The 13,901-nt window shown below is 36.3% G+C and overlaps 1 protein-coding gene across 5 annotated transcripts in view; it reads right to left on the bottom strand.

Moving 5' to 3' along the window:
• parp4 (poly (ADP-ribose) polymerase family, member 4) overlaps positions 1-13,901 on the bottom strand; it is a 65,757-nt gene that overhangs the window by 32,809 nt on the left and 19,047 nt on the right. For all 5 annotated transcript variants that reach the window (XM_087804483.1, XM_087804481.1, XM_087804482.1 and 2 more), the window contains exons 16-26: positions 12,790-12,921; positions 10,532-10,618; positions 10,233-10,397; positions 8,538-8,581; positions 8,257-8,338; positions 8,040-8,177; positions 6,887-7,076; positions 5,304-5,374; positions 2,667-2,854; positions 2,354-2,453; positions 302-472 (exon numbers count right to left, since the gene is read on the bottom strand). In XM_087804483.1, the coding sequence (XP_087660609.1) occupies positions 302-472; positions 2,354-2,453; positions 2,667-2,854; positions 5,304-5,374; positions 6,887-7,076; positions 8,040-8,177; positions 8,257-8,338; positions 8,538-8,581; positions 10,233-10,397; positions 10,532-10,618; positions 12,790-12,921 (1,368 nt within the window). The remainder of the gene's footprint in view (positions 1-301; positions 473-2,353; positions 2,454-2,666; positions 2,855-5,303; positions 5,375-6,886; positions 7,077-8,039; positions 8,178-8,256; positions 8,339-8,537; positions 8,582-10,232; positions 10,398-10,531; positions 10,619-12,789; positions 12,922-13,901) is intronic.

Below are 13,901 nucleotides of genomic sequence, written 5' to 3'. Positions count from 1 at the left end.
ACACAACTGAATACAAACACACATGCACGCACACCCCCCTCACACATACAATCATACACATAAAAACCAAATGCCTGCACAAAAACACACATAAGTCTGCCCTTCACACACTTAAACAAACAATCATGTAAACACAACTGTTTCAATGAGGCAAATCGAAATATTGATGTATTAAAAACGTTCATTAAGTAATTTATTATTTTTCTTCTTCTACCTGAACAATCAATGACCAGGTCAGGGTGTGACTGACTCACGAGCGAGTAGAATAAATACATACATTCTGCCACAATATTGTCTATACCTGTGTACAGTGCGGCACGAAGCCGAAGACGAGGGTGTGGCTGTTGTTGAACAGAGATTGCAGGCGTTTCGGGGCTTGAACAGGAGAGGGCGCTACTGGGTTGAACTGTTGCCACTTGACGGACACGGAGCTGCAGCCTGGAGACGACATCCGCTGCACCTGCGAGGACACCTGGAGAACACACGTTTCTGGTTGATAACACATGGAGTAGTACTACAGAGCCTACTGGAGTAGTACCAGGAGCATACTGGTGTAGTACTACGGAGCCTACTGGAGTAGTACCACGAGTGTACTGGAGTAGTACCAGGAGCCCTACTGGAGTAGTACCAGGAGCCTACTGGAGTAGTACCAGGAGCCCTACTGGAGTAGTACCAGGAGCATACTGGTGTAGTACTACGGAGCCTACTGGAGTAGTACCAGGAGTGTACTGGAGTAGTACTAAGGAGCCTACTGGAGTAGTACCAGGAGCCCTACTGGAGTAGTACCAGGAGCATACTGGTGTAGTACTACGGAGCCTACTGGAGTAGTACCAGGAGTGTACTGGAGTAGTACTAAGGAGCCTACTGGAGTAGTACCAGGAGCGTACTGGAGTAGTACCAGGAGCCCTACTGGAGTAGTACCAGGAGCCTACTGGAGTAGTACCAGGAGCCCTACTGGAGTAGTACCAGGAGCCCTACTGGAGTAGTACCAGGAGCCCTACTGGAGTAGTACCAGGAGCCTACTGGAGTAGTACCAGGAGCCCTACTGGAGTAGTACCAGGAGCCTACTGGAGTAGTACCAGGAGCGTACTGGAGTAGTACCAGGAGCCCTACTGGAGTAGTACCAGGAGCCCTACTGGAGTAGTACCAGGAGCCTACTGGAGTAGTACCAGGAGCCCTACTGGAGTAGTACCAGGAGCCCTACTGGAGTAGTACCAGGAACCCACTGGAGTAGTACCAGGAGCGTACTGAAGTAGTTCTACGGAGCCAACTGGAGTAGTTCTACGGAGCCTACTGGAGTACTACTACGGAGCCTACTGGAGTAGTACTACGGAGCCTACTGAAGTAGTTCTACGGAGCCTACTGAAGTAGTTCTACGGAGCCAACTGGAGTAGTTCTACGGAGCCTACTGGAGTGGTACTACGGAGCCTACTGGAGTAGTACTACGGAGCCTACTGAAGTAGTTCTACGGAGCCTACTGGAGTAGTACTACGGAGCCTACTGAAGTAGTTCTACGGAGCCAACTGGAGTAGTTCTACGGAGCCTACTGGAGTACTACTACGGAGCCTACTGGAGTAGTTCTACGGAGCCAACTGGAGTACTACTACGGAGCCTACTGGAGTAGTTCAACGGAGCCTACTGGAGTGTTACTACGGAGCCTACTGGAATAGTACTACGGAGCCTACTGAAGTAGTTCTATGGAGCCTACTGGTGTAGTACTACGAGTCTTACTGAAGTAGTACTACGGAGCCTACTGGAGTAGTATTATGGAGCCCATTGGAGTAGTACTATGGAGCCTAATGGAGTAGTACTACAGAGCCTGCTGGAGTAGTACTACAGAGCCTCGTGGAGTAATACTACAGAGCCTCGCGGAGTAATACTACGGAGCCTCGTGGAGTAATACTACGGAGCATTGTGGAGTTATACTAAGGAACCTCATGGAGTAATACTACAGAGCCTCGTGGAGTAATACTACAGAGCCTCGTGGAGTAATACTACAGAGCATCGTGGAGTAATACTACGGAGCATTGTGGAGTAACACTACGGAACCTGGTGGCGTAATACTCTGGCACCTCAGAGAGTAATATTATAGCAACTCACGTAGTATTACTATGGCAATTGGCAGAGCATTACTCTTTTTGGAGAAATGCTAAGGCACCTTACGGAGCAATACTACGGAGCCATCCAAAGAAATATTAGGGAGCCTGGTGTAGTAGTACTAGGGAGCCTCAGGGGATAAAACTACGCCAGCATGGGTAGTAATACTACAAAGCCTCACATAGTATTACTACGGAGCCTCAGGTGGAAATACCACGGCCTCTTGTGGGAGCGTGAAGACGGAGGAGAGCCTCACCTTCTGCTTCCAGGTATGTTTGGTCTTGGTATCAAAGTATTCGTAAGCTCCGCCTCCTGCCTGGGCCAGAGCGCGCAACATGTGGCGATTAGCTGTTGTGCTGGAGGAAGAGAAAACACATGAAACATAAACATAAAAGAAGACGAGTCGGTCAGATCTGAAAATAAAGATGAACTTCCTTTAAACGTCATCCACCCGATATGACAGTCTCATTAAGCTACGATCTCGTTTTATGAAACTTAAAGTCATTCTTAACCTGAGACCTCCTACTGAGCCGTGAATAAGAAAACACTGATAAAAACAAAGGTGTTACCTGAGGCCGCAGGTGAAGAAGCGACTGTGGTGAGAGTTTTCTCTGAGCTCCTGCAGCGTCATCATCCCGCTCTGGACGTGTCCGTCCGACAGCAGCAGGAGGTTCCTGGAGCCGCGTGACGGAGGAAGAAGGTTCAGGAGCCGCAGTGGACGCCACAAGTCCGTGAGGCCTCCTGATGGTGGCGCGAGCTGGAGGCACATGTGAGAGAAAAACATTGTTTATTTAGGGGAACGGTAAAGCAAATGTATTTCTACTAGAAAAATGTTTAGATATTTTTCTAAATATATGAGGATCCTGAAACACACTATATAAGTACAGCATCATCGATTATATAGTTGCGTTGCCAGGGGGATATCTTGACTAAACACACCTTTACTGACTCATCTGAAACAGCTGATGAGGTTTCACGATACAGTGTCGTTAAAAACTACTAAATTACACTCTGTACTGTAAGGAAACCTCACATAGTTTCTGAAGTGAGCGCACCATCTACTGAGCTCTGAAAAGTAAGACACTGTATCATGAAACCTCGTCCACTGTATCATGAAACCTCGTCCACCCATCACTAGACTTTGTTCTCTAACGTTTATACAGAAGAAGTAAGTAAGTAAGTAAGTAATATTTATTTATATAGCGCTTTTCCAGACCAGGGTCACAAAGCGCTTTAACAATCAAAACAATACTCAAAAAAGTATATACTTTAAAGATCAAGATAATACTGAGAACAACACAGGAGTGAAAATGAAGACACTGTATCATGAAACCTCATCAACCCATCACTTAAGTACTACAAACTGTATTAAATAGAGAGTACCATCTGGTATCCTGTGAAAATAAAAAAAAAACAAACATATTATATTTATTTATTTGTAATTTTCACTGTGGCAGATCAAATGATAGAGCAAAGACACACAAACATAGACAAAAACACACACACCTGAAAACACACAACCCCAAGCACACACACAGTTAAAAACACACATGCACTCGCACACGAACAAAAAGACACGCACCTGAACACACACAAGATCACACTGACACCTTCCTGAACACAAACACACACACAACTGAACACACAAACAAAAACACACACACCTGCCTGAAAACACACACACGCAATCATTAACAAAAACACTCACACACTTGCGCACACGCACGCACACACACACACACACACACACAACTGAACACAAAAACAAAAACACACACACCTGCCTGAAAACACACACACGCAATCATTAACAAAAACACTCACACACACACACACTTGCGCACACGCACGCACACACACACACAACTGAACACACAAACAAAAACACACACACCTGCCTGAACACACACACATGCAATCATTAACAAAAACACTCACACACACACACTTGCGCACACGCACACACACACACACACAACTGAACACACAAACAAAAACACACACACCTGCCTGAAAACACACACACGCAATCATTAACAAAAACACTCACACACACACACACTTGCGCACACGCACGCACACACACACACAACTGAACACACAAACAAAAACACACACACCTGCCTGAACACACACACATGCAATCATTAACAAAAACACTCACACACACACACACTTGCGCACACGCACACACACAACTGAACACACAAACAAAAACACACACACCTGCCTGAACACACACACACGCAATCATTAACAAAAACACTCACACACACACACACTTGCGCACACGCACACACACACACACACCTGAACACACCTGCCTGAACACACACACACATGCAATCATTAACAAAAACACTCACACACACTTGCGCACACACCCCCCCCCACACACACACACACACCTGAACACACAAACAAAAACACACACACCTGCCTGAACACACACACACATGCAATCATTAACAAAAACACTCACACACACTCACACACGCACACAAAATCAAACCCGCTTAAAAACACACTCGCCCGCCTACACAAATGGACATGCACACATACACACAGAGGCTACACACAAACAGACATGTCCACAGACTCTACACACCAACAGAAACAAAAAAAAAACACACGCCTGTACACAACTGAATACAAACACACATGCACGCACACATAAAATCATACACGTAAAAACCCAAATGCCTGCACAAAAACACACACAAGTCTGCTCATCACACACTAAAACAAACAATCATGCAAACACAACTGTTTCAATGAGGCAAATCAAAATATTGATGTATAAAAAATGTGTTCATTAAGTTGTGTATTTATTCTTCTTCTTCTACCTGAACAATCAATGACCACATGACTGACACACGACAATTGACGATTCTGTCACAATATTGTAGTGAGTCTATACTCATCAACCCATCACTTGAATTAGTACTACAAACTGTACACACTAGAGAGTACCATCTGGTATCCTGTGAGAATGAAGCCACTGTATCATGAAACCTCTACTTAGGTTTTATTTAAGAGGAAATTAAATTTCAACATTTTTGAAGCAAACCACTCAACATAATTAAAACCCTCAATGTTGAGGAATCTAACCCAGCGATGGTAGGATTCACTCGCCCCTGTAGGCCTCCTGACAACTGGAGTGGTGATACACTAACAGTGAGGAGCGTCTTCATGTCATAACTCACCTTGATGAATCTCTCAACCTCCTCCCGAGCTTCGGCGAGCGGCCGCGCTGCCAGGAAAGCTTGAGAGTGATCTGACGGGGAGAAACATCGCAGTCGTCAGGAGAGCGTTTCCCAGGATTCCCTGCTTCACGGTTTTACGTTGTGGATAAAACTGACGGCTGGAATGTATCCTCGACGGTTTGGTTCTTGTCGAGACCAAAGGAACAAATAGTGCCGCGGGTGCGATGAAGGTGGTCGTGCCTTCAGATGATGAATACATTACTTTATAAAACATATTTTTCTCCTCTTTTAGTACTAATAACTACAGTTTAAATGGATCTATTCATCTATATGATAATGTCTCTTTCTCTTTATTTATTTTGTACGACTTAAAACCTCCCACTTTTACAACTTTACACGTTTTTAATTTTTAATTGATGAATTATAAGTATCTTAGTATCAGAATGGTTGAATTGTTGTACAGTTTTGAGGATAATTAAGGTCAACAATCTGTATCTTGTTATTACATATTCTGCAAACATTAAAAAATAAAAGTTTTTAAATCCAACATTAATTCATAGTCTTTTAAATGACCAGATAACTCCAAAAGAATAACAAGCTACTTGATCACCCTTTCAACCAATCAGGCGAGTGAGTATTATTTTTAATTACTAAAATAAGAATATCAAACTATATGTGTAAAAACAATCATTAATGTTTGCAATATTATATTAACATTTTTACATTGAATTTTTAAAGGCTACAAATTGAAAAAAATATTGAATTTAGATGCATTATTTTTAATTATTAGAATAAGAATATCAAACTCTATTAGTAAAAACAATAGTTAGTGTTGGTAATATTATTTTATCATTTTTATATTGAATTTAAAAGGCTACAAATAAAAAAATATTGAATTTAGATGTAATTTTTTTTACGTTATAAGAATAAGAATATCAAATTCTATTTTTAAAAATAATCATTAGTGTTGGTTATATTATATTATCATTTTTATATTGAATTTAAAAGGCTAAAAATAAAAAATATTGAATTTAAAAGTATTATTTTTTACGTTATTAGAATAAGAATATCAAACTCTATTTTTAAAAATAATCATTAGTGTTGGTTATATTATATTATCATTTTTATATTGAATTTAAAAGGCTACAAATTAAAAAAAATATTGAATTTATATGTATTAATTGTTAACATTATTAGAATAAGAATATCAAACTCTATTTGTAAAAACAATCATTAATGTTGGCAATATTATATTATCATTGTTATATTGAATTTAAAAGGCTACAAATAAGATAATACTAAATTTAGATGTATATTTTTTTAACATTATTAGAATAAGAATATATATTGAAACAACATGTGTATATTGAATTTAAAAGGCTACAAATTAAAAAATATTGAATTTAGATGCATTATTTTTTTTACATTATTAGAATAAGGCTATCAAACTCTATGAGTAAAAAAAAAGATTAATTTCGAAAAATAATAAAACAAATGAACGTTGAATATAAACATGTTCTTAACCATATTTGAAACACTACGACAGTTGCTTCCTGCAGGAACGACACGTTAAGACCACTGACCCGTGCCGAAGACCACCACGTTGACTCTGACTCGGCTGTGGAGGGTCTTGATGACGTGCAGCGCGAGTCTCCTGGCGTTGACCAGCGACTCGCCTCGCATGGACTCGGACGTGTCCAGCAGCAGGACCACCTCGTCCCCCTCCGCCTTTGGGTCGCTGTCGAAATCCGGGTAGAAAACCAACATGCAGGCCTGGAGGAGAAACAAAAGAAAAGTTTAATTAATTAATGAATTAATGAATTAATTTAAGTCTAATTTCTTTTTTTAATCATTGAATTAAATAATTAGTTCATATAAATGTTGATTATTATATGTTTTAAATGATTTAATAATAATAAAATAAATCTATTATATTTTTTTATTTAATCCATTTTAATTTACTACGGTGGCGGCTGGTGGAAAACATCCTAGGGGGCGCTCTTTTCCAGAACATTTTCCTACCTATACTATTGATAGAATCCGTCGAAAATTATCTAAACTTAGCAAATATTAATTACATGTAGAAATCAACCCTTTTTAAAGCTAATGCTATATATTAATAATTGGAATTTCATATTAAAAAACATGTGTAAAATAAATGTTTATTTTTTTCCATGAGATTTTATAATGGAATAAAGTTTTAAATTTAAGTAATAAAGCTACAACACCAGAGTCAAGTACTCGACAATACTGCACATATATTTGTTCCTACAGTATCACAATATAAGATTATGACCTGTAAGAAAGAAAGATAGAAGATTTTATTTAAATATACCATAATTGTTTTGTTGCAAATATCTTCATTTAAAGAACCAATGAGATCCATTTAGAATAGAAAGAATATGTTTTATGACATGATAAAAATGTTAATTCAGTGATTTAAATAAAAAACAACAGCCTTTTAATATACAAATATTATATATTGTTATTTAGATATACACCCAAAAACATTGATGTAAAGTTAAAAATGAGATATTTAACCATTCAATATTCTGATGACACTGACATACCTTTATAGAGCTTATTTTTTTTAGAGCGAATTAAAAGCAAGTTTAACGGCAAAAGTGATCAAATTAAAAAGAATAAAAACCACAGACGATCTTCTCCTTCATCCTGTCGTTTCACACGTTCATCTCTTGGATAATAAAGGGACAGATGGACAGAGAGTGAGCTCACCTGGCTGTCCTTGTCAGGATGGTTTTCCACCCACATCCTGGGCAGGTGCATCGCAGACAGACCGATGAACAGCTGGAATCCCTCCGGACCCAAGTCCTGGTCGGGCCCAAGGCTCACCACGGCTTTGCTGTCCGTTTTCTACCAGAGAAGCACAAAGAACGCGTGAAGAGGCGTCAGGTGTGGAAACTAATGCATCATAAGTTGAAATGAGACAAACCTTCATCCGGATCTTATGAGTGACACAGTGTAGTCTCGTGATGTCGTACGGCATCTCGATGGCCATGTCCAGGGTGAACTCTCTGAGGGAGACATGTAGCATTTAGTGAGATTTTTGTTATATTATCCTTTTTTTTTAACCCCTTAAACGAAAGGAACTCATTTATAATCAAAAACAAAAATAATGCACAATCAATACTGTATTTTTAGACAGTTTTATGCATAAAATATTACATTTATTTTTCATTATTCTATGATTAGTTTGAAAAAGATGGAACTTACCTTATAGCCGCGTCACTGGTTATTAAGTCTTTTCTTAAAGTCACCTTTCAGATCAGAGAGAAAAAAAAACAAAAAAACAATTAATTAAAATATTTGAGTGACATAACAGTTGCATTATTCTTTTAAAGGAACAAAAATACACACAATACAGTGTTTATTAGGAATATTGTCGAGAATCTGTGGATACGACACGTATCACGATACAGGTTAAATGATACGATATATAGCAATACTGCAAGAACATGATATATACAGTATGTAGTATTGTCCAATACTTGACTCTGTTGTTGTGATAGTGTAGTAACAAGTATATATGTGTAGTATTGTCCAGTACTTGACTCTGGTGTTGGGATAGTGTAGTAACAAGTATATATGTGTAGTATTGTCGAGTACTTGACTCTGGTGTTGTGATAGTGTAGTAACAAGTATATATGTGTAGTATTGTCCAATACTTGACTCTGGAATTGTGATAGTGTAGTAACAAGTATATATGTGTAGTATTGTCCAGTACTTGACTCTGGTGTTGTGATAGTGTAGTAACAAGAATATATGTGTAGTATTGTCCAATACTTGACTCTGGTGTTGTGATAGTGTAGTAACAAGTATATATGTGTAGTATTGTCCAGTACTTGACTCTGGTGTTGTGATAGTGTAGTAACAAGTATATATGTGTAGTATTGTCCAATACTTGACTCTGTTGTTGTGATAATGTAGTAACAAGTATATATGTGTAGTATTGTCCAGTACTTGACTCTGGTGCTGTGATAGTGTAGTAACAAGTATATATGTGTAGTATTGTCGAGTACTTGACTCTGGTGTTGTGATAGTGTAGTAACAAGTATATATGTGTAGTATTGTCGAGTACTTGACTCTGGTGTTGTGATAGTGTAGTAACAAGTATATATGTGTAGTATTGTCCAGTACTTGACTCTGGTGTTGTGATAGTGTAGTAACAAGTATATATGTGTAGTATTGTCCAGTACTTAACTCTGGTGTTGTGATAGTGTAGTAACAAGTATATATGTGTAGTATTGTCCAGTACTTGACTCTGGTGTTGTGATAGTGTAGTAACAAGTATATATGTGTAGTATTGTCCAGTACTTGACTCTGGTGTTGTGATAGTGTAGTAACAAGTATATATGTGTAGTATTGTCCAGTACTTGACTCTGGTGTTGTAGTATTTACAGACCACATGACTCTTGACGAAGTCGTAACTGCTTTCATTTGTTTTCAAACCAAAACATGTCCAAACATCAGCTTTAAAAGCTGCTGGAGTCACTGTATCCTCTCGTCCTCAGTCATCACGGGGATCTCGCGGGATTTCATTGTCATTTTAGCGCACGCGAGGACTGCTGCCATCTAGCGGCCGGAAGTTGAATCGTAACACAAACATGAACAAACGCTGTGAATGTTTCATTGTATTTATTAATGACTGAATTATTTTAAAGTGAAATTATAAAATTGTACAAAATTACGATGACGGACTGCAAATACGATTAGAAAGTATAATAAAATTGTTGATAATATGATATTTTGATAAAAAATAATCGTATTATTTAAGTGCATCTACATTTTCTTACACCCACAGTATGAAGTAAACTGTAGTGTTTGACACATTTCTTTAACTTTTGGGTCAGCATATTGATTTTTGATCGTTAAGATAGTATTAATATCAAAGGATGTTTGAACTCTGACCTGTGTCGTCTGGTTAAGCGCCGCACTCTCCTGCCAAGGAGCGACGCTGCCGGGCAGAGCGAAGAAAACACACTCGTCCTTGACGACCAGCTCCGACACGAAGGTGACTTTGATGATGACGGTGGCGCCGGGGGGCAGGTTTCCCACGCTGATGGTGAACACGTCCTGCAGTACAGGAGGGGAAGTTGGAGGCAAGAATGAGCTCTTTCTGTTTGAAAATGAGTTGTTTAAAGAGAGCAGAGGACGCCCTCTAGTGGGCGTTTTATCGCTCTGATAAAAAAGGTATGTCTGGCACGTACAGGTGCGTCCTGATCCATCAGGTAAGCTCCGTGACCTCGCTCGATGGCCTGCTTGTACTCGGCACGAGCGACTTCCTTCACTTTCATCTGAAAATCAAAAGACACACGGATGAGCATCAGCCATTTGTGGCATCAAGTGTTTTTTTTAAAGTTATAAAAATGTATTTTAATTAATTAAAAAGACACATCTATTAGAATAAAAGACAAATAATGTGACATGGTGTCATTGCAGAATCTAAAGACGATATAATATGAGTGAAATAAACTAAAAAATACATTAAAATAAAATAAGATAAATTACCATAGAATGTCATTAAAAGGACATTGGAAATTAAACATTCCAAATATAGAATTGTATTTGTAGCATTACATTTTGTTTGAAATAATTGAATTAAATAATATATATATTGAAAGGTTTCCTGTTTTTTTTATACGACTAATTAAAAGATTTTTTTAAATTATTGAATATGAAACAAATATTAATTGTTCTTTTCATTTATACAAAGAGTTTGATCAAAATAATTATAAAATAAATGTTATACATTCAATTTAATTTCAATAAAACACGTTGTGCTAACTAAATAAGTAAATTTACTTAAATAAATGTATTTTCTTTTGCCATTTTAAATTCAATATTCAAAAATAGTTGTTAGTATAATGTGTGTAAAAATACAATCACAGAAACCCCCTAAAAAAAATTGAACATTTGAATGTACAACGTATCTAATTAAATAAAAACAAAGCAAATATTTCAATAGTTATTAAACAATATATATTTGGCATCAGCCATTTGTGGCATCACAAGTTGTTTTTAAAGTTATAAAAAATATTTTAATTAAATAAAAAGACATCTATTAGAATAAAATACAAAAAGGTGATATAATATGAGTGAAATAGAAAGAGATTAATAAAATAAAACAGAATTAGTTCAAATAAAATAAGATAAATTACCATAGAATGTCATATAAAAGTACATTGGTAATTTAACATTTCAAATATATAATTGTATTTGTAGCATTAGATTTTGTTTGAAATAATTGAATTAAATAATATATATATTGAAAGGTTTCCTGTTTTATTATACAACTAATTAAAAGATTTTTTTAAATTATTGAATATAAAACAAATATATTTAAAAAAAATTAATTAATTAAATATTTTAATTCAATAAAAATACACATCTATTCGAATAAAAGACAAAGAACGTGATGTGGCGTCATTGCAGAATCTAAAAACGATATAATATGAGTGAAATAAAAGGAGATTGATAAAATAAAACAGAATAAATTAAAATAAAGTTAGATAAATTATCATAGAATGTCATATAAAAGTACATTGGTAATTTAACATTTAAAATATAGAATTGTATTTGTAGCATTTCATTTTGTTTGAAATAATTGAATTTAATAATGTATATATTGAAAGGTTTCCCTTTTTTTCATTAAATGAAAGGTAAGTTAAGGTGGATTTTTTATTTTATATAAAACAAATATCTTAAATGAAATAATTCATTGTTCTTTTCATTTATACAAAGAGTTTGATATTTTGATCACAATAATTACAAAATAAATGTTATAAATTAAATTGAATTTCAATAAAACATGTTGGTATAATAGTAATAACATAAACTAAATAAGTACATTTACTTAAATAAATGTATTTTCTCTTAGCATTTTAAATTTAATACAAAAATGTTGGTTGAACAGTTGTTAGTATAATGTGTATAAACACACAATCACAAAAAAACCCTAAAAGAAATTGAACATTTGAAAATAAATCGTATTTAATTATAAAAAACAAACAAATATTTCAATAGAAATTTAAAAAAAATATATAATCAAACAAAACATTAATGTTTATAAATGTCAAATTTAACTGTTCAATATAAAACACAAGGTAATTAAAAATATATACATTTTAATTAATTTAAAAATCTCTTCACATACACAAAGAATGTCAGAATCTGTTGACAGAACCGTTTGTTTGACACATAAATCTCAAGCTTCTCACTGTAAAAACTAAACGGCATCATCGACTAAACAAGTTAAAACCAGCAGCTGTGCAGCAGCATCTGCGCGACTTAAAGCTTCTCAGGAAAAGTAGTTTGAGTCGAGAAATGTGTACGAGCGTCTGTTCAGGTGGAACATTCACGTCTGCTCTGATGGAAATATTATTCTGGAGACACGTGTTTCCTGAATGAAGAATCGTTTTTTCACATGAAAAAACTAGAAGATTCATAGAGACAGGAAGTGAGTTACCTGTCCGACCACGTGCTTCCCGTCGATGAACGCTTCGAACCCACAAACCGCTGCTGAATCATCCAACGGAAAGACGTACTTTGCCTCGATGGGTTCGGTTCCCTTGTTGGTGTACTTCTGAAAGATCACCACCTGTGAGAAAGACAGATTCAAATTTAATTGACCAATGAGATCCATTTTAACAATAGAAAAAATATGTTTTATTACATGATAATAACAATTTGTTCTTTTTTTCCCGTGAAATTTTATGATGGTATAAAGTTTTCAATTGAAGTTCCTTGTAACTAGTAAATAAAGCTAAAACAACGGAGTCAAGTATTCGACAATACTACACATATATTTGTTCCTACAGTATCACAATATAAGATTATGACCTGTAAGAAAGAAAGATACAATTTTTGATTGTTTTGTTGCAAATATCTTCATTTAAAGAATCAATGAGATCCATATAGAATACAAAAAATATGTTTGATGACATGATATTAACAATTTTTTACTTTTTTTCATGAGATTTTATGATGGATTAAAGTTTTACATTAACTCTCGGGACCTGAAGTTCTTTGTTACTAGTAAAAAAAGCGATATGAATCTAAGGATGTCCAATAAAGTGTTTATAAATAAAACAATCCGATTTATAATTTACAATTTACATGCAAAAATTCATAGTGTTTGTTCATCTTTGTGTTGCAATTAAACCTCTGGCCGCTAGATGGCAGCATGTCCCCCCCTAGCTAAGGGCGAGACCATGGCGATGACTGAGGACGAGAGGATACAGTGACTCTAGCAACTTTTATAGCTGATGTTTGGACATATTTTGGTTTGAAAACAAATGAAAGCAGTTACCACTTCGTCAAGAGTCATGTGGTCTGTAAATACTACAACACCAGAGTCAACTACTGGACAATACTACACATATATACTTGTTACTATACTATCAAAACACCAGAGTCAAGTACTGGACAATACTACAGATATATACTTGTTACTACACTATCACAACACCAGAGTCAAGTACTCGACAATACTACACATATATACTTGTTACTACACTATCACAACACCAGAGTCAAGTACTCCACAATACTACACATATATACTTGTTAGTACACTAT

The sequence above is a fragment of the Callionymus lyra genome, chromosome 12 (genome assembly GCF_982586985.1).
Source record: "Callionymus lyra chromosome 12, fCalLyr1.hap1.1, whole genome shotgun sequence".
Classification (NCBI taxonomy): Eukaryota; Metazoa; Chordata; class Actinopteri; order Syngnathiformes; family Callionymidae; genus Callionymus; species Callionymus lyra.
This window is presented reverse-complemented; position numbering and strand designations above follow the sequence as displayed.